We start from the raw sequence: 22,078 nt of genomic DNA on the forward strand, positions 1-22,078 counted from the left end.
TTGCACTGTATGAAAAAGAAACAAGTCAATGGACAGGTTTCTTGAATGTAAAACAAGTGCCTCTTCCTTTTTTGTAAATCTTTCTTCCCCTGAAGTACTTCTTACAGCATTGTGCTGATTCTGACAGAAGCAATGCTGACTTTCTTTCTCTGATATGTGGTATGTTTTAAAGGTTGGTGTGATGTTCTTTAGTATGACATGGAAGTCATCATGAGATTTATGGAATTGATCAGAATCTTATTGCAGCCAATTTTTTTCCTAAAAAACTAAGCCAGATATCAATTTGGTTGATGAATGTACTCAATTTAAATTTCCTCTTAGCATACAAATAAATGGTAAAACAAACAAAGAAACAAACAAATAAAAACAACAACAACAAAAAACCATTTGGAATAGATACTGGGCTCCAAATCTTTCAAAATACTTTTAGTGGTAAAATTAAGCTGGAAATGATTTTGATTCTCTTTCTTTTTTTAATCAACACATTCACTTGTATATTTGATGTGAAAATTTTTGTTAACTGATTTGTATTTATGTCAGAATAATGTCTTTGGATGTGGGTTTTGCAGAATGCATTGGGAAGAATGTGTGAATGAAGAAGGCGGGGAAGGGCAGAAAAAAGAATAATAGAGAAGAAGAGATATAGAAGATGCATTAGAAAACCCAAAGTTAAACAAAAACAAGATAAACCTTGAAATAATGAAAGAGACCACAGATAGAGGAACATAGAATGGGACAACTTATGTTTCTTTTTTTTTTTTTTAAAGATTTTACTTATCAGAGAGAGAGAGCGAGCCATAGAGCACAAGCAGAGGGAGCAGCAGAGAGAGAGGGAGAAGCAGGCTCCCCACTGAGCATGGAGCCCACCGTCGGGGTCCATCCCAGGACCCTGGGATCATGACCTGAGCGGAAGGCAGACGCTTAAATGACTGAGCCACCCAGGCATCCCTTCATTTTATTTAAATACTTTGTAGTGCTCAGTTATAAATGCTTAAGTATTTTAAATATAAATATTTTAAGAGTAAAATGTTAAGTCTGAAATGCGTCAAGAAATTGAAAGCCAAAGATTAGGAAAAGTTTATTATGATAAAGGGTTATTGAGCATGTGTCAAATTACTCAAATTACTTTTTTTTTTTTAATTTGAAAGCACTTTCGATAGTCTGTCTTGAGAACTAGAAAGGATGGCACAAATGTTGCAGAGAACTCTGAGTTCATATTTCCCAGGCTATTCTACTTAGAGTGGCCAATAATAACAATGACCTGTTTTAATGAAATTGATAACTTATATAAAATAAACTATTTGGAGATAAAGTTCAGTTGTAAACTTTGGTGTACTGATCTGAAAGTCTAAGAGGACTTTTTATGACCAAACATGTATTTCATTTTTCTGAACCTTTCCTTTGCATATTTAATTTAGTTGTAAATATCAATTGGTGAACTTTTACAAGCATGAATTAATTCAAGCAATTGTTATTCAAAATATAGTAAATAATAGGTTGTTTGAATTCCATTTATGGCTTCAAAAATTTTGATTATTTTAATTTGAGCCATTAAAAAATAACTGTTACTGTCGCAAGCCTGTTTCAGAAAAATACTGAAATTGAATAAAGGGTTTAAAGGATCCGGTTTTCTAAATTTTACATAACCCCTTTGTGCCTTTTAAAATCCCAAAGATTTTATTGTTTTAGAAAATCAAAACATTTCAATCTGTGAAAGAGAATAAGAATTTAAAAAATATGGTAAATTCTTTTTCCACCTGAAGTTTAAGAAAGGTAACGGATAATGAAAAAACTTTCTCAGAATGAAAAATTTGAAACTGCAAGGCATACACTGCATATTACATGTCTCATTTAAATGTTCTCTGGGACTCTAAAATTACATATTATTGATACATATTTCTTTGTAATATTAAGCCATTACATAATAGATTAATTTCCCATATCTGTTTAGAATAGCTAATTATGAATTTACCATTAAAATTATTATAATAATTAAATTACAAATTTTAATCTGGTGCTAAAGCTGAAAACTAAGTCTTATAATAAATATCCAGATAAACTCTTGTAGAAAATACTGAACTCTTTTTTTTACTGCAATTATGAACCACCCTAGACACCTATTGAAGCTTGGCGTCTGTTGAACCTAATACAGTTAATTTTTAGTATTCAAGTAATAGAAAAAATAAAGGCAATTGATAAGATAAATTTGTGAATTTAAATTCACAACCGCCACAGGGATGTTTATTTTAAGTAAGCGATTACAGGTTTTACGTTAGTAAAATTGGGGAGAATTGTGGGAATTACAGAAAGTTGTGCAGGTATTTTGGAGAGTACAAAGCCCTTACCATCCCGTGAGACTACCCAGAGTTTTGGGGGCATAATGTCAGTGTTAGCATATGACTCATTACCTGAGGGTCCAAATCAGGTGGAACTACGGCAAAATGGGCATATGTGTACATGTGTTTGAGTGCACATAGGCACATGTAGGTTTGTATATTTAAAATGTATTTCCAAACATCTGGATTAAATCCAGAGTTAGGTTTTTGGTATAGGTCAAACACAAGAGTAAAGCAGTAATGAAACAGGTGAGCATTAGTATCTAAGGGTAACATGAACCAACCTGCAATCTGCTGTAGCAAGTCTATCGACAATTAAACAACCTTAGCAATATTACCTGAGGCATGGTACACTAATACCAACAAGGCAATTTGATCTCGCACACTTATTTCTGAAGGACATTTCGACCTGGAGAGGTAATGAGAAGCAGTACTTAAGGAAATGCTTTTTCTCTGGTGACTCTAATGTGTCGTAAGGACAGGTGCATCACCAAAGCAGAGTATGCGAGAATAAAATTCTGGCATGGAAGCAACTCTATCTTGGATCACTTCACTAATTTTTTCCAATCCTTGTTACTTAAGCAGGTAGGAATGTCATGCTAAATCCATAGTCTCAAGATATTAAATAAGAAGTGGGGGAAAGCAAAACCTGAACTCAAAAAAAATGTTTCTAAAATTTAAACTCTCTGGGACATCCTATCAACAGAATAAGTTAAGCATTATTGACTTTGTGTTTTGCAGCCATTTACACAGCTTTGATAAATGTAACCCACAGGATTTGTCCACTACTTGCAGGCAGGCTGTTATCAGATACAGATGTACAGTGTCTCAACTGCAACACCACAGTTCATTACACACTGACTTAGTGGCTATCGTGGAAGAGTTTGTGAGTTGAGAAATTCAAACACCCACGAATAAGATATTTTAGGTTTCCTGAGCAAAGTTTGAAAACACTTTGCATTTTCCTGTTAATCTTGAGGTGAAAAACACAAAAAACGAAAACAAAACAACAACACACACACACACACACATATAATGAAAATTGCAGGGACGACTGCTTTGCCGTAGAGAAAATGCGCTGAAAGCCAATGGGAACTAAGAGTACCATTCTTCTATTGCAGCAAGGTGCTGGGACGCAGAGTCCCTTCAGCTTCTTGGCAGATTACTCTAGGTGGACCTGATGCTTTTTTGATACCAATTAAGGTGAGAGAGATGCAGAGTGAAAATACTGTCAGGAGATTTTCTTTATCTTACTGCTGTGCACATCCAAGTTCTTAGAATTCTAGTCTCTTTAAAACAGATATATTTTCTGATTTGAAACTATTTTAATGATTGGAAGGAACAATGGAAGTCAGTCCAGCAGTCTCAGTTCAGGAGCAGGAATTAGATGGCAGTCCATAGTTATGGGTCAACTCCCCAGTAAGTTTGGTCTAATAGCGGTTTTCTTTTTTCCTAGCTTTTTCACTGAATGGACTAGATTCAAATATATTGACCATTAACTTGATGGGTTAAGATGATCAAATGGTTGAAATAGTAAAAGTTGGCAGTCAAGTAATACATAGGTTTGCACTGCAACCGAAAGCATTCTGTTAGTTTAATTAAGCTTTTACAGTTTTTCCCAATCTTAAGAAACAGGGACTTTAAAATAAAAGGTATAGGGAGTGGGAATACTGTGTCTTTTAAAAATCGTTTTATTTTAACTTAAAAAATTTGCATCATGTTTTTATTACAAACTTTTTTCATGCAAAATTTCATTAGTTCACACACACTTTTAAATATCATAAAGCAGGGTATTCAAACAAAACTTATCATACTGCAAAATACTTTTTACTCATCTCCCAAAGTAAAATATTTTTTCCTCATATTTAGCACGTGCTTTTTATTATCTGTGACAAAGGCTTAAGATATTCGTGCTTGCTTCTTATGACACATATCACAGGGTTCCCTGGGGATCAATATCAGTTTCACTGCATACCAAAAGGTTCAAGTTCTTCTTGCTAAGATATATGTACATGCATGCTTTTTCATTATTAGGCTTTTGTCCCAAATCCTAATGTGTTCTCTAGAGAGCTAGGCTGAACCACGGGGAACCACCAAGGATGGCTTTCTTTGGAGCAGGTTGACCTAAAGCCTAAAGAAATTTGCTGAACCACTCCCTTGTCCTTTTCACCTGGGTCCAATCTCTAATATTTGCCCCTCTAGAACTTATCACACCCACAGTGAGGAAGTCAAACCCCAAGGAAGAGTCCTTCAAGGAAAATGTGGGGGAAAACAGCATTTCCTTTGCCAGGGATGAAACAAAAAGATGAAATTATCCAACTGAGAGCCTCTTATGAAGGCTTTCCCATAGCAACCAAGCAAAAGTCACACACCTGCCAATCTGACCAGGACTTCGGGGTGGGGTGGGTAGGATGGAGAGAGGCAGATGTCTTTATATCTTTTCGCCAACAAGCCTCACTCATTGATTTGATAATATGCACCCCAATACTCTTAAAAAAGCTCAAACTGTTCCCAGCCTGACTCTGAACCATTTCTTCAGAAGCACTGCTTGGATCCAGTGTTCCTCAGACCAAAAATGTTCATTCCTCCAGTCAGATCATAGCGTTAAGCCAGGAAACACTTAGCATCATGCTTGGCAGAGAGCAATAACCAAAAACAATATATTCAAAATGGGGAAACTATTCTATGCTACTTTACCTTCATAGATAACTAGCTAATTGCACCTCACATTTGTTGCTCCAAATGAATCTAAAGCATACAGGTACATTATGAGAATTACTTCAAAATAACAATGCCTTCATGAAGTGTATCATCAAATAAACAGTGATAGATTTTCTCCTAAGTGTGTATATGTCTTTGGGCAGTTCAGAAAATGCTTCTCCATGCTCCTGATCAAGTACAAATTTAATTTTAGTTTGATTTTCTATGACTCTCTATATAAATGAAGGAAATAATAAAAGTTTCTTGAGACTATGGGTTACATTATTGTGTCTGTTATAATCAGAATTATTTAATGGATTTCGCTGTGAATTGACTGATAGATACCTCCCAGATATGTTTGAGGGACTTCCTTACGGCAATTGAAATAATTATTCTAACAAAGATTTTCTTAGAGCAATTAAAATAATTTTGTATGACAGCGTGATTAAAATTTTGAAAAAAGCTATATTAGGATTTGCATATTTATCTATATTTGTTTCTATATTGATGTCAATTTTAGTATTGCTAGTATTTATATCAATTGTATATATCTCAATATCTATCTCTGTATATATCTATATATCAATATATCTACATTTGTTTTTATGTTGATATTAATTTAATACCAGTAATTATATACCTCCACACATAAAGGAATACTAGAAGGAAAAAAATCCAAACAACAGCAATATCTCAGAATAGTAAAATTATGGGTGATTTTAATTTCCCTTATACTTTTGTGTACTTTCTGTATTGTCTTCATAAAGGTAAAGTATCCTTATAATTACAACCAAAAATGTTTTCTGATAAAAATTTCTTATGAAAAAGTTCTTTATATTTGATTCAATTTTTTTTTTTCTATGCAACTGATAAAACTAGAAATTTCCCCTTCTGGATAATAAGTGGAGTTAGCTTTCTCCCTTTTCCATTCCCCAAGTTCTCTGGCATTTTAGGCTCTTTGTTGGGCCAGTAGGAAAAATCTCTGCTTGGGCTATGCAGACTAATGATATGGGTGTGGACGACATCGAGGACTTCTTGTCTCTGACCCATCTGCAGACAAGACATGATTGGATTTCTAAGGTCAGGGTGTCCCAGTGTGGCAACAGTCATCAAAACAGAAGATGTTTGTCACATTCCATAGTTTACCCTCCCCAAAAAGATAGGAAACCTTCCAATATCATCTCACCAAAGATTTAGGTTTTCTCACTTTGTCTTTGCCAATCAATTAATTTAAAAGGCTCATCTTTGAGGATTCTAAGAATCAGTAAATTATAATGACCTCACTATACTTTAATGTTTCATAAGAAATTATACTAAAATTTTAAAAAATCTAACTTTTTTGCAGCATAATAATATTCACTGAGAGATATTTATAATATGGATGTATACATGGCATATTTATGTATGTATATAAGTCAACAAACCACTGCCAAAATGTCCTGCAGATTCCATTTTACTCTATAAAAATAATTTATTCTCTGATTTGAACAGTTATAAAATTGAATTGGAGGTAAAAAGGAGTTTATTATCTTCTTTAAAAATAACTTCAAATGAAGTCTGCACATAGAGAAATGATGTTCTCTTGAAATAATTTCTTCTGTGGTTAGCAAACCAGCCATTTCTTTTTTACTAAAGACTGATGATATATTGCAGTCTTACCTAGAGATTCCCTAAGTCAGTTTAAAAAAAAAATATTACTAATAATCAGGAACCATCCTCTGCCAGGAATTTACTGTAGATGTGCAGGTGGTTGGGACAGATCTTTCCATCCTGGCGCCAGAGAAAGAAAGGCCTCTGGGTTGCATGTCCTGCTGTTTCTCCTACCTTAGGAAAAATATTCAAATTTTTCTCACAGAAGAAATGTGACCTGAGGGTGTCTCATAATGATAAAGAGGGAGGCACCTGACTCAGATGAAAAATATCACAATTTTACTATTTAAAATCACCACTCTTGAACGTAACTTTTTTTAGAAAGGCTGTTTGTGTATTTTAGAGATGGGAAGATCAGAGTAGGCGGAGAGGGAAAACAAACTTTAGCCTAAGCCAAAAGCTAGCTGGCTAACTCAGGAGGAAGGGGAAGAATTCAACCGGCAATCCTTTTTTTTTAAATTTGTTTTAAAGATTTGTATTTATTTATTTGACAGAGAGAGACACAGCAAGAGAGGGAACACAAGCAGGGGCAGAGGGAGAGGGAGAAGCAGGCTTCCCATTGAACAGGGAGCCCAATGCGGGCCTCAATCCCAGGACCCTGGGATCATGACCTGAGCCAAAGGCAGACGCTTAACTGACTGAGCCACCCAGGTTCAAGTCTGATTCTATAAGAACAGATCCTCTACCTGAAATTCTGTTTTACACTGCACTGCATCTATTTTGTTTACCTTTCCCATGCCTTCTCTGCCTTTATTCATGCCCCTAGGGAGAGTCCTGCCTCCAACAGGCGACTTTGCCATTTGATTTGTGCACAGCTGGTGGGGATTTGTAATTTTACTTATGGCGTTCCACAGCTGTCCATTGTCCAGTTTTAGGACCCATATTATCCTAGTACTTCATATATTTTTTCTCAAAGTATAGTTCACATTATAGATGGTTTGTGGAAATTTAGATTTTTACTGGCCTTTGTAAATTTTTTATCCCACTTTTTTTTAAAAATACCAACTTCACCCCTCATTGATACTCAATACTCCTTGATAAAAATGTCTAACAGTGTCTTAATATATTAAGCATCTACTTTGAGTTGATTTTCATGCTCGGTACTTTACATGCAATACCTTATTGATCATATGATCCTCCACCAATTGAGGAAGGTATTATCATCAATTTGTATAAAGATGTAGACAATACATAGAGGTCAAGATACTTGCCCAAGATGATACAACCAGAATGAGAAATGAGGTTTGAGTGATTCCAAAGCCCAGCCTTTTCAAACATAAGGTATACTACCAGATGAGGGCATTACTATTTTAATATCTTCCCTATTATATTCATTGTGTAGTTACAGGATGTGATAATAAGAGACAAATGTAAAAGAATTGATTTACAATGCCACAGGATGAAATGATTTGATTGCCTTTCCAATTCCTTTTTGCTCTTACATCTCTTATTTGAAAAAAAACCTTTGTCTTCCTGTATCTCTCCTCCATAATGGACTAGTTTTCATCTACCCCATGAACGTGCACACATACTGTACGCGTACACACACTGTCCAAACACACACACACACACCGTTTATTTCATTTTCATTTAATTTTTCTCATCAAATTTCTAGAGTTTTCCACCTACATTGTTTCTCCTCCTCCACCTCTAAGTCACCTTTCAACCCACTACAATATAGTTTTCTCCTGACCCAATACCACCACCACATGACAGAAACAATTCTTATAAATGTCACTAATGTTCTCCACATATCCAGGTACAACAGACATTTTTAAATGCTCATCTTAATCAACAGATGGCACTTCTTCACCTTTCCTTCCAGGTTTATTGAGTTATAATTGACATGTAACATTGTATAAGTTTAAGGTGTACAGTGTGTTAATTTAATACACTTATGTATTGCAAAATGATTACCAACTATAGTGTTGGCTAACACTTGCATAACACCATATAATTAGTATTTCATTTTAAATGGTGGCGATAATCTTTAAGAGCTGCTTGACAACTTTCAAGTATGTCATACAGTATTATTAACTATAATCACCATGCTGTACATTGGATCCTCAAGACTTACTCATCTTACAGTTGGAAGTTTTTACCCTTTGGCCAACATTTCCCCTTTACCCCTCTGCCCCCACCCCCCGCCCCCGGCCCCTGCAGTCCCAGGTGATTACCATTCTAGTCTCTGCTTCTATCATTTGGCTTTTTGAGATTCCACCTGTAAGTGATATCATATAGTATTTGTTCTTATCTGACTTATTTAATTTAGCATAATGCATTCAATGTCCATCCATGCTCTCATAAATGGCAGGATGTTTTTCTTTCTCATGGCTGAATTCTACTGTGTATATACACCACACCGTCTTTATCCATTCATCTGTTCATGGACTCTTAGGCTGTTTCCATGTCTTGGTTATTGTGAACAATGCTGCAGTGAACATGGGAGTGTAATACGTCTTCCATATCCTGTTTTCATTTCCTTTGGACATATACTCAGAAGTGGCATTGCTGGATCATATGGCAGTTCTGTTTACTTTTTTTTTATTTTATTATGTTATGTTAATCACCATACATTACATCATTAGTTTTTGATGTAGTGTTCCATGATTTGTTGTTTGGGTATAACACCCAGTGCTCCATTCAGTACGTGCCCTCTTTAATACCCATCACCAGGCTAACCCATCCCCCTCACCCCCCTCCCCTCTAGAACCCTCAGTTTGTTTCTCAGAGTCCATCGTCTCTCATGGTTCATCTCCCCCTCCAATTTTCCCCAATTCATTTTTCCCTTTCTACTATCTTCTTATTTTTTTTAACATATAATGTATTATTTGTTTCAGAGGTACAGGTCTGTGCTTCAACAGTCTTGTACAATTCACAGCGCTCACCATAGCACATACCCTCCCCAATGTCTATCACCCAGCCACCCCATCCCTCCCACCCCCCACCACTCCAGCAACCCTCAGTTTGTTTCCTGAGATTAAGAATTCTTCATATCAGTGAGATCATACGATACATGTCTTTCTCTGACTTACTTCGCTCAGCATTATACCCTCTAGTTCCATCGCTGTTTACTTTTCAATTTCTTGAGGAAATTCATACCTTTTTCTATTACTTTTTCATTCCTGAAATACTTCTCTCTCTTGAATTCCTTGATATGACAGTGCTCTGCTTTTCCTCCTGTGCCACTGTACCTTCCTTCTCAGTTTAGTTTATTGGGTTCTATTCCTCTTCCAAACATCTAAAATTTGGAATTCTCACATTATATCTCTTCTCTTCCCTAGTTAGTAACATTCCTTCTCAGAGATTAAAGCACTAACTTTCTGTTGAATACTTTCAAATTTGTATCTCCAGATTTTTCAACTCAGGACATATCTCAGAGATAACTTACATTTTACATATTTGAAAAGTTAGTGATAATAGAAACTTGTCTCTTGCACATACTATGTGCCAGTCACCGTCATAAGTGCTTTACATACACTAACTCTTGCAATCTTCACAGTAACCTTCTTGGGTTGGTATTATTATCATCCCCATTTTATAAACAAGGAGGATAAGTTAGAGAGTTTGAGTAATTTTCCCAAGATCATAAAGTAAGGAGCAATGAACGTTTTAGCCCAGTTTGGTTCCAGAGATCCTGCTTTTTCACTGCTAGACCCTGAATGATCTCTTTGCCTAAAATCAGTTTTTCCTTATTCTTCATGTGGGAAGGTAGGAAGCACTCTCATCATTTAGAAATGAACCTAAATTTTACCTACCCGGAGAGGCTGCCATTGACCATCTTATCTAGAGCTGCTCCTGCCCACTTATCCCCAGTCTTAGCCCTCTGCTCATTTCCTTGAAATTACTTATTAAAAGTTGTAAGTTGGGGTCCCTGTGTGGCTCAGTTGGTTAAGCGTCTGCCTTCAGCTCAGGTCATGATCCCGGGGTCCTGGGATCGAGCCCCGCATCGGGCTCCCTGCTCCGCGGGGAGCCTGCTTCTCCCTCTCCTCCCCACTCGTGTGCTTTCTCTCACTCTCTCTGTCTCTCTCTCAAATAAATAAAAATCTTTTAAAAAAAGTTGTAAGCCATGCAATTTACTCATCCCTTTTCTCAGATACCCTGGATTGTTTTGCTCAGTGCTCAGTCTGACCCCTTTCTAGTGTGCCTTCTGTACTGCAGAGGTGGGAGAGCTATAATCATCTACTTTTTCAAAGTTACCTTGCAATTGGTTTTTCACGTGATTTAATTTTCCCCAATCAGAATCTCTCACAGGAGAATTTAACTTGGAACTCAGTTATGTGGGGAGAGACACAGAACATGAGGAAAAATTTCGCTCAAATAGATTATGGTAGAGGAGAAGGCACAATGTTAGAGTGGTCAGGTGTGGCAGAAGATTCCAGATAGTGCAGCTACTGATTGTTGCCCAAGGAGCGTGTCCCTGAAGTTGTCAACAGTGGTGGTAGCTTCCTGATAACATAGTTTCCTGATTGTTGTTGGAGGCTGTAGCTTCTCTGCCAGCTCAGTTCTGCAGTATGGCTTCAGTGTGGAAACTCAGTTTAGGGTGTTTCCTCAGTGCTCCTAGTGATTCTGCGAGCTTTTTATAGCCTCATTAAATCTCTTTATGTGTAAACCAGCCTCAGTAGAGACTGTTGTCTGCAACCAAGAACGCTGATTGATACACGTAATACTTTTGGGGTCTCTCTTACCTCCAGAATATAAGCACTCCAAGAGAAGTTAACCTTTTACTGTCAATTGCTGAGTTCTCAATGCCAGGCACAGTTTAACTTATAGTAGGTGTTAATATATAATGACCGAATTTCACGACAAAGTTTTAGAAAGGTTTAGCTTCTGCAATAATAGTAACTACTTTAGGATACCTTCTAAAGAACTTCCTGCCAGGCTACTTTGCTCTTTCTCTAGGTGTATTATACTTTATTTCAGCCCCTAGAATATGATATATATATATATATATATATATATGTATATATATATATATATATATATAGGGAATTGAGATAGCTGAATAGGTATCAGTTACTCACTGTTCCTAAATTTGTCACATTTGCTCATGTTTCTGCTCATAATTAGAAAACCCCATCCTCCACTCTTCTATTGGGTAGCCTCATACTCATTTTTCAAGGACAAACTGAATTATTTTCTGGCAGCAGCCTTTCTTATACTTCCCCAAATGTTTAATTAATCACATCTTAATCTGTGTTCCTGTAACACTTTGTAGATATTTTATTATAGCATTTTATTATTCTGAGTCATCGTGTTATAATTACTAGGTAAAATAAAATGTATGGGTGAAGATACTGAAAATGACATAATGCTTGTGAAAATGTGCTATGAACTCACACAAATGTAAGTTATTATCTTTATTATTACTGCAGGTGCAGGGAAAAATTATTGCTCAATTTTATTTATTTCTCTTTCCAGGTACATAGACTTCCAATTTATCCCATTTATCTTTTGTTTTGTGGACTTATTTGCCTTACACCTGACCTTTTTCAAGTCCTGGAAAGAAGGGCCAAGAAGCCCGGGGAGGCCACATGTTAATCTGTATGGCTGACTCAAGGAGTAGAAGAGTAACACTACTCAGAGTAGGTGATCAGAAAATTAAGTAATAATTCATTTTGGAACTGGCTTCTTCCTTCATACAAACATTACTATATTGCTTTCAAACAAATAAACATAAGTGAATCATTTTTACTTCCTTTTTTTCTTTTAAATAAATTATACCCACTTTGAAAATCATACTGTATTGCAAGCATCACAAAATAACTACTCTGGTCATTTGGAGAGTTTTCCCATGGTATTTACTATATTAGGTGACTCATATTCAAACAAAATAAGTGTTTATTATTTCCAATATTTTCACTTTTCTTCTTTAAAGGCTTTGTTAGCATATGTTAGAAAGCAGGTAATAGTTTGTATTTTGAATATTTTATTTGAAATACTTAGCACTTGCAATATTAATACTGCATCTCTCCCCTGATTTTTATTTTATTTTTGTTAACAAACCAACATTTACATCAAAAATAAAATAAAAAAATGAAATAAGTAATATTTACAATATAACACATAAGCCAGATGTGGAAGCATGCTTTTCCAGATGAAACATTCACTGGATTGGCAGGAAAAGAACTTCTTCCTCATCCATCCAAGTAAGTTTTGTTTGAATGGATTCTAATTTCGTACTCTTTTACCCTTTTCACCATCTTTCTGTTGCTTTTGTTTACCTAATAGTGGTTTTTTTTTTTTTTTTTACCACTGCCTTCCACAGTTCTGCACAGCTGCTTCCCAGATGAGCTAAATTGCTCATTTTCATCTTTAGAGAAGTTTAAACTATGGGCTAATCCTATATGGCTTAGGATCACAGAAATAGTGATTGAAATCTCTTTGTGACAGTTCTCATTGTTACCTTTTTTTAAGAGAGCATTCAAGGATATTGACTACAGAAACATCCTAACCATAATTATCTGGTTCTATAGCCTTCAAGTCATGTGTATTCCTTGAAAACTAATAGGACAAGCCTAGATTTATGAAGAACATAAAGGATGCATTTGGAAAATAAAGCAAATTAAGAAAGTTTCTAGTTTTGTTCTCATCTATTACAGGTAGATTAATCAACTTCTACAGAGTATTTCACCCAAATGCCTTTAAGTGGCTTTCATCAACATGAGTTGAAGAACCAAGGCAAAAATTCCTGTTTAATGGACTCATTTCATGTATTCACACATTAAATTGAAAAGATTTGAGATTTCTCAAAGGTATCTCAATAAACTTCAAATCTTTCTTCCTCCCTCTCTTTCTCCCTTCTTTCCCTTTTCTTTCTTTTCCTTCCTTCTTCCCACGTTCCTTCTGTCCCTCCCTCTCTTTCTCTCTTCTTTCCTTTTTCCTTTCCTTTCATTTTGTTTCATTTTATTTTATTTCCTTTCCCTTCTTTTCCTTTCCATGTTCATTTTTCTGCACTTTCTTGATAGTGCTTCATAGTCAAAAGACTTAGGCACCCAGAATACTCTACAATTTACACAGGAAAATCCCAAATGTTTGACACTGCAGACTTCCAGTCAGATGGAAGATAATGAATTAGAAATTATGGGAACTAATAAGACAGTATGTTGGTATTCCCCATGACTTGCTTTTCGTTTTGGACTTGTTTATTGCTTTCTTTATTTGGGAGAGGGAAATGAGAGCTTGAATTCTGGATTATGACTGAAGAAGCTACACTACTTAAGAAAGTGGCATTATTCTGTGTCATTAAATTTTGGCACAGAGGTGCATGCACATGTTACTGGATGGTAAGGTGTGTTCATGCATAGAATTATACAACGGAAGGGTTTATCTGGTTCATACTCTTTCTTTAAAAATTATTAGGCAAAAAATAAGTAAAAATGAAATATAAATATTGGTAGAGAATAAACATGCTGAGAGTTAAAAGAATAACAATGTTGGTATAGGGTTTTTAGTGTGTATTTTTGTGTGTAGTTTTGTTGAAAATGTATTTATTTAAACTCTTACATATACACACATTTCTGTGTGTATATGTAAGAGTTTAAATAAATACATTATCCTGCCATTTCTACAGCTAAATAACATCTAATTCTGCTAAGGTGGGGAAGGCAGGCAAAGAATTATATTAATCATTTCTGATTCAAATACTCGGGAAAACTCAGTTAGGTTTGACTACTTCAGTTGAACATGCTTAGGACTGGGTGTGAAATCTCCATATGTTCCTGGATCTTCCTATAGAAATAGCCAAGGATCAGACATAATTGAATCAGGGTTTCTGTTTCATTCTTCTCAAGTTAGTCCATGGATACAAATTGAGTTATCATCAAATTGAACTAAATTATTTAGTTCTTTTAAAATGACCCATTTTACTCCTAAAAGCAAGGGTAGGGAAAATGCAAAATAATACACAGATTGCTCTTTTTACAAAAAACTCTTTAAGATCAATCTGATTTTTCAAAATGCCCTGGTTTTGAAATTTATGTGACATTTTATAATATTTGAAAATGAAATCCTATATTGTTTGAAGAAACTGGTCTCACATTGTTTCATTCAATTTTTTAAAAATGGAGATGAAATGAATTTAATTTTATGAGTAGTTTGGCAGTTGAAGTTTTAAAGTTCAAGCACAAGCTCTTGTGTCCACTGCCCAATGCATTCCTTTTATGTAACAAACTAGAACCAAGTGGGAATTCAATAAAATCATTTCTATACTAACATCAAAAGGAAATTCAGAGACTGTACATATCATACACTATACTCTTGGAATCTCATGAAAACAATGAAAACAAGTTTATACTAAAATTTTAATTATTTTCAAACTTTTACTTCAGGCTGTGAGATGGAATTTGATTTGGAAAACACTTATGAAAAGGTTCTCATGTTACCTGACAGTTTCAAATCTAGTGAAAACTCTGTCCTACTATCAAAGCAAATTTTGTGAATCAATGGCAAAAATCCAGACTTAAAATACAATATAATAAAGTAGTATAAATATAATAACATTTGACAGAATTGCTATAGTATTAATAGCCAGTGCAGTTCCAAAATTATTGTGCCAGATACCCAGGGTTATTAAAAAATGAAAATCAACCCTAAGTAAAAGCAATCAATATACAACTTTTCTCTTTTATTGGAATTATTTTCCACAATTCTAAGATGGTTTTTAAGTAAATATTTTATTATTTTATTTTTAAGATTTTGTTTATTTATTCATTTATAGAGCACACGTGAGAAGCGGGAAGGTAGAGGGAGGGGGGAGAGAGAATTTTAAGCAGGCTCCATGCTCAGAGCCCCTATGCGGGTGGGGCTCAATCTCACCACCCAGAATTAGGCGCTTAATGGACTGAGCCACCCAAGCGCCCCATAAGTAAATATTTTAAGTTAAAACTTCATTCCTGAAATTTTTCAAAATTGGGTTAAAAATTTCCTTCGTAAAAATCACTCATTTCATTCAAATATTCATGTAATAAATTTTTAATAAGTCCCTGCCATGCGTCAGGCTTCAGATAGGCACCACGGGTACAACTACGTTATAAACAGAAATACATTGCCCGCATTTCCACAGAAGAGGACTTCTATAGGAGAGGTCTGAATTGAACGGTGGCAACCTGACTTCTTTGAGCCGTACATTCCCAGGGGCAGGGTCCTTGCATTCAAAAGTCAGCACAGAGCTACTTGGAGCTTTTTTGCTTTTGCGCATTACCTTCTGAGGGTAGGTTAGTAAGATAGGGCTGCTGGGAACAGGGCCCAGAAATCTGGTTGTAACAAGCACTCCGGGTGATTTCGGGGCATGGTCAAGTTTAAGAAGCACAGCTTGGACCAACTTTATCAGAAAACTCAGTGCTTGGAGTTGCCGGACTACCACTGACAAAGCTGATACTTTGGCTCCAGCAGCCTCTGTTCTTCCCTACTTCTATCTTTGTTCTCTCAATTCTGCAGATAGCACGATTGGGTAAAAATTTAATACACATCAAATCTTTCCACGGGCTAAAAACCCTCCAGTGGCTTATTTTACTCGAAATAAAAATGGAGTCTTTACAACTTGCAACGCCCTATGTGATTAGCTCCTGTTTCCTCTCTGACCTCATTATGTAACCTGCTTTACGTGGCCTCCCCACTGCCGCCGCGCTAGCCTCCCTGCTGCTCCTCATACAGACTGCCTCAGAAGCCTTGGGTCCTTTGCCTACACAGGCCTCCTGCCTGGTCTCTCCGGGGCTCACTTCCTTCAGGTAACTGTGTGCGTGCCAGCTTCACAGTGCAGTGAAGCCTTTCATGGTCACCTTGATTTCAAATGGCAACCAGAAATCCCCTTTCCTGCTCCGTTTTCCTCCATAGCACTTCATTGCTCTGACATTTCATACAGATGTATAGATGCTGAATTTTCTACTTAACTACTTCACATAAATCTATATAATATATATGTATATGTATACATACATAGAGATGGATAGACATATTTGTGATTGATTTATTTTCTATCTCCTACCACCGAGTATAAACTCTATGAGAGAATGTTTACTTTTTTCTGGTAATTGTATCCCCAGTCCTAGAACTTGGTACATGGAAGGTGTTCTGTAACTACCTGTTGAATGACTCCCCATAGGGATTATTGTGTTAGTTACTTGGCAGTTATAGCCATGAGAAGAGAGGAGGTACAGATATTTGGCACCCGAAACATCCAACACCATGGTTGTTCCTGTGCTGAAGAGGTCACAGTAAACATGGCAAAATTATATTGTAATTGATGTAAAGGAAAAGAGGTAGACACAATGATACGGAATCACATTGGTGAACTCAGTTCAGGGAATGGAAGAGTTTGGAAAACAAAGTCACACTAGAATTCTGTCTTTACAAGAAAGGGTTCGCTGGGTGGAGAATGTGGGTACAGTACTTCTCGTAGAGGGTCATGAAAGAGCATGATGTATCTAGAAAACAGTGAGTGGTTTTTGGATTAAAGCGTGAAGAGAGGTGGGTAGACACATGAAACAAAACAGGGAAGCTGACGTGAGTTTTTCACATAATACTGGAAGGTTTTGCTTGCCTTGAATCTTAAAGAAATGTTTAAGTAGAATTCTGTCTTACTGAATGCTAATCTCAACTCCTGAAGTTTGAGATGACTTTTCTAACGTGGAGAATAGAATTTCTGGGTAAGTGGGAATCAGGGTGGAAAGAGAGCAGTAAATCTCTCCGTTAAATTCAATTCCGAAATGGCTTCAGAATTCCCCCATCGGAAGTACTGTGGATAGATTTGGATTTAGTCCATGTGATTTCACTCTCCAGTTTCTTTGCCTGTTACCTCAGCCATAGACAAGGGAAAATGGCATGATTGGTATGGGATTATAATAATTAATTAGAGCAAGTGGACTAGTTTTTGCTTATCACTAGTTAAGCTAGTACTGTTTTTAAAATAAAATGAAGTAAAGCAAAATACAGACTCTCAAGTCATATGTACGGGATAGATAAGTACACAGCATGCTGAAATCTTAGAAGAATCTGGACTAGGGATTAGGAGACCTAGGATCTAGTCCCACTTCTGTTACATCTGCTCTTCTGTGCTTAAGCAAGCCACGAGTCTTCTTCTCATTTGTGAGATTTACACTCAAGAATCCTTATATTTCTAGATTTCCAATCATCAGTAGATTTCTAGTATTCCCCAAGTTATAACTGTTGGACTTTTGAACAGAATCTACCTGGAATGTATTGACTTATATGTATTCCAAGAAGAGAAACTGATTTTTGCCTACTACTCCGGAGAGCAAGATGTGTTCTTCAAGATACCATGTTACCTTGCTTTTTGATTCCATGATGGCCACAGATATGGCATCTGAATGAAGGTGATCATGGTGAGTCCCTACTTACTTTATTAATCCACATGAGGTGGTTATTATATAGCTGAGACAGGGAAGGTGCAGGAGGGTGGAGATATTTTTTTGATATCTTCAAGTTTCTTTTTGTTACATACAACAAAATTACTTTTTAAATAGAAATAAATTTAAAATTTAAATTTTAAATAGAAATAACTTTGTTTTCCAAACTCTTCCATTCCCTGAACTGAGTTCACAAAAGGCTGGCATTTTGTAGAATGGTCTGGGAAGTGGATAGTTTCTCAAGGAACTATCTGGTTCTGAGTTCTGAACAATAAGCAAGTATAATTTTGGTGCAGTTTATTTGCACCCTGGAAGTTGTCTGTGATCCCTGATAGCTCTACACTATAACTTTAATGCTATTTAAATTCTGTTATGACAAATACCACCCTTCCTTCTAATTTAGTAAATTAAATGAAAAAAATTCTGAATATGAAGGTTAATTTGCTAATAGCCTTTCTTTTAAAAATGTAAATTTTCAACAGGAACAAGGGAAAGAGCTAAGTTTGTATAAACACATAAATGTTAGTTCATATTAGTTTAGCTACTATAAAAATTTTGCCAACAAATGAAAATCTTTTTAGAAAAGATATTTGGCAATTCTCCTTTAACTAGGGGTCAAACTGAGCATTACTAATAATGGGACACCTTGACTTTAAGTGCCTCCTGCTATGATGCAATATGTAGTTACTCACCAATAGAGAATTCTTGGTGAAAAAGTATTTACACTTAGTGCAATCAAGCCTTTCCACTTATCTCCCAATTTAAAGAAAATACAGGGACAAGAGAAACAAGTTAAAAGATACCACAGCAAACAATGAGAAAAATCCAGAATGCAGGACAATGTAAAAAGCAACTGGCCTTACCAATGTCATGACCAAGAAAAAAAAAAAAATCTTGTCGGGATGTGCCGGGGAAGGGGCTGTCTTAGAGTAAAAGACAGTCAAGAGGCATAAGCAGTGCAATTTTTGAACACTCATTGGATAATGCTTCCCAAAACCAGTTATAAAACACATTTGAGGCGACAATTTGAATATGAGCTGGATATTAGATGATAGTAGGAAATAATTACTAATCTTCTTATGTATGATAATGGTGATGTTATATAGGGGGATGTTCTTATTCTTAGGGGACACATGGTGAAATGTTTAGGGGTGAAATCTGCAAACTATTTTAAAATGATATATACACAGCAGCATACTAAAGAGAGCTGAAGCACGTGTGAAAAATGTTAACAACTGTTTAGTCTAGGTTGTGAGTATACTGGTATTTATTGCACTGTTTTTTGGACTTTTCAAAAATTAAGATAATTTCATAATAAACTGGAAGTGTTGCGCAACAATTTAAATGTATTTAGTGCCACTGAGCAGTACACTTAAAAACGGTTAAAATGGTAAATTTTATGTTATATATATTTTACCAAAATTTTTAAACGTTGGAAAAAATCTTGTGTAAAGAAGCAGCCTGTCATAATCATAGTAATTGTTGTCAATAAACTAGGAGGTTGTCTCAGATCTCTAATTATTCACTTAAGGTTTACCCAGAGCATAATCTTCAGGGAAACACATTCTAGACAATTAAAGAGACTACCAGATGATTGTTCTGATTTTTTTTTTTTTTTAAGCAATGAGCCAAACAGGTTCTGAATAACATTCTACCATAGAATAATGCAGGCTGATATTTCAGTAGGAATTTGGTAGAAAAAGTTAGTTCTAGTATATTTGGGTTTTACATAGACAGGCAGGAGGAGGTTCACCTGAATATAGCTTTGGGGAGCTTTCTTCTCCACCCTTGAGTTTTCCAGGAGAGATAGTACTTTAATTAGCTTGGGATCAAGGGAAACTGAAATGAGTTAAGTACTGGAAAATTAAATTTATTTGTATAAGAATTCCAAGTAAATATTACAAAAATTATGTGAACCACAGTTCAGAGGATATGAATAGATTCTAAAAGTATCCTGGGACATAACTGAGGTTCAACAAGTCAGGGCCAATTTTTCCCTAAAGACTTTTAGGCTAAAGCCACAATTAAAGGCCACTTTTAGTTCTGTCCAGAGCTCTTCCACGCACAAAGCTGTGGGACACTGTAATTCTTACTCATAGTGACTGAAAATAAAAGCCTGGTTAAGTACAAAGGGCTGTTTTCTGCCAAGCTCAATGCAAGGAGGAAGTGGCAAGGGTGGGTACAGGATGGCTGAAATTCCCCAGTCTTAACTGTGGATAGTGGGATTGCTTCAAGTTCTGAAAAACAATCCCAAATTAGGTCTTGTCAAGTCAGATACACATCTGCAAAAGAAATACACAACCTGACAATGACAAGGATATGGATATGAGACCAAAGGGGAAAATGATATCTTTTCACGACAAAGTCCTAAAGTAGAATCATGTAGTGATTTTTAAAAAATCATGGTATTTGGGGTTCCACAGATCTCTCTTTGGTCCTGAACTTCTAGTTGTGAGTGCAAATGTTTGTGTGTGTGACTTTGGGTTAAGCAAATTAATGTCTCTATGATGCACATTCTTTGATGTTAGAATGTGAAAAAAAAAATTCCTAAGCCATAAGGCAGCTGTAAAGAGTAAGTGAAATAATGAATATAAATTATTTAGCTCAGTGCCTTGTCCACATAAGTGCTCAGTTAATTTTTATCAGCATCATAATTATCTCAGACTTTGTCTCAGTAGTATGGAGCAACCTGAGAGAGGCTGAAGGCTGAAATTAAACTCGCCCAAAGTGGGAGAACAACAAAGAGCATGACTGGGCTAATGGCAAATATAAGGTCTAACATCTGAGATGGTAATTTAGGCTAGTAGTCAGAGCCTCAGATGCTTGGGCGAATCCAGGAGTGACTTGAGGGGGACAGTGCAGATGCCAGGATGTGTGAGTGGTCAAGTCTGTGTCTATGTTAATCTGGTGAGAACATTGCCCATCTCAGGAGGCAGCTGCTATTTAATTCTAGATCATGGTTGTGAGGAGAGAACATAGGCTCAGTGTGGGAAGACCTTATTAGTTTTTTTTTTTTTAATTTTTTATTGTTATGTTAATCACCATATATTACATCATTTGTTTTGGTGTAGTGTTCCATGATTCATTGTTTGTGCATAACACCCAGTGCTCCATGCAGAATGTGCCCTCTTTAATACCCATCACCAGGCTAACCCATCCCCCTCCCCTCCTCCCCTCTAGAAACCTCAGTTTGTTTTTCAGAGTCCATCATCTCTCCTGGTTCGTCTCCCCCTCTGACTTACTCCCCTTCATTCTTCCTCTCCTGCTATCTTCTTCTTTTTCTTTTCTCTTAAAATATGTTGCGTTATTTGTTTCAGAAGTACAGATCTGTGATTCAACAGTCTTACACAATTCACAGCGCTCACCGTAGCACATACCCTCCCCAATGTCTATCACCCAGCCACCCCATCCCTCCCACCCCCGACCACTCCAGCAACCCTCAGTTTGTTCCTGAGATTAAGAATTCCTCATATGAGTGAGGTCATATGATACATGTCTTTCTCTGATTGACTTATTTCACTCAGCATAACACCCTCCAGTTCCATCCACGTTGTTGCAAATGGCAAGATCTCATTCCTTTTGATGGCTGCATAATATTCCATTGTGTAAATATACCACATCTTCTTTATCCATTCATCTGTCGATGGACATCTTGGCTCTTTCCACAGTTTGGCTATTGTGGACATTGCTGCTATAAACATTGGGGTGCACATACCCCTTCGGGTCCCTACATTTATATCTTTGGGGTAAATACCCAGTAGTGCAATTGCTGGATCGAATGGTAGCTCTAATTTCAACTGTTTGAGGAAGTTTTTAAGAGAATCTGCAAATCCAAAATACTTTATGTGACGTTTCCAGTTTCTAAAACCCTGACACCATTTTTAAATACATCATGTAGGCCAAACAAAACATGTCCGCAGCCAGACACTACTAACTGGTGATCCCTGGTCTACAGTTTCTTACATCGTGCCTATCTAAGATTAATACTGGTTCTAAAGATCAGGATGGGATTGAACCTCTCAGGTG

At 36.2% G+C, this 22,078-nt stretch overlaps 1 protein-coding gene across 2 annotated transcripts in view; it reads right to left on the reverse strand.

Annotated features, from left to right (window-relative positions):
* CFAP299 (cilia and flagella associated protein 299) overlaps positions 1–22,078 on the reverse strand; it is a 560,242-nt gene that overhangs the window by 46,238 nt on the left and 491,926 nt on the right. The window contains exon 5 of one of the 2 annotated variants that reach the window (XM_088020519.1): positions 10,344–10,353. The exons of the other annotated variant lie outside the window; for it this stretch is intronic. Coding sequence (XP_087876645.1) covers positions 10,344–10,353 — 10 coding nt within the window. The remainder of the gene's footprint in view (positions 1–10,343; positions 10,354–22,078) is intronic. 2 annotated transcript variants of the gene reach the window in all.

The sequence above is a fragment of the Eumetopias jubatus genome, unplaced genomic scaffold (assembly GCF_037043125.1).
Source record: "Eumetopias jubatus isolate StellerSeaLion01/CBP00866 unplaced genomic scaffold, mEumJub1_p1.0 scaffold_2, whole genome shotgun sequence".
NCBI classification, from domain to species: Eukaryota; Metazoa; Chordata; class Mammalia; order Carnivora; family Otariidae; genus Eumetopias; species Eumetopias jubatus.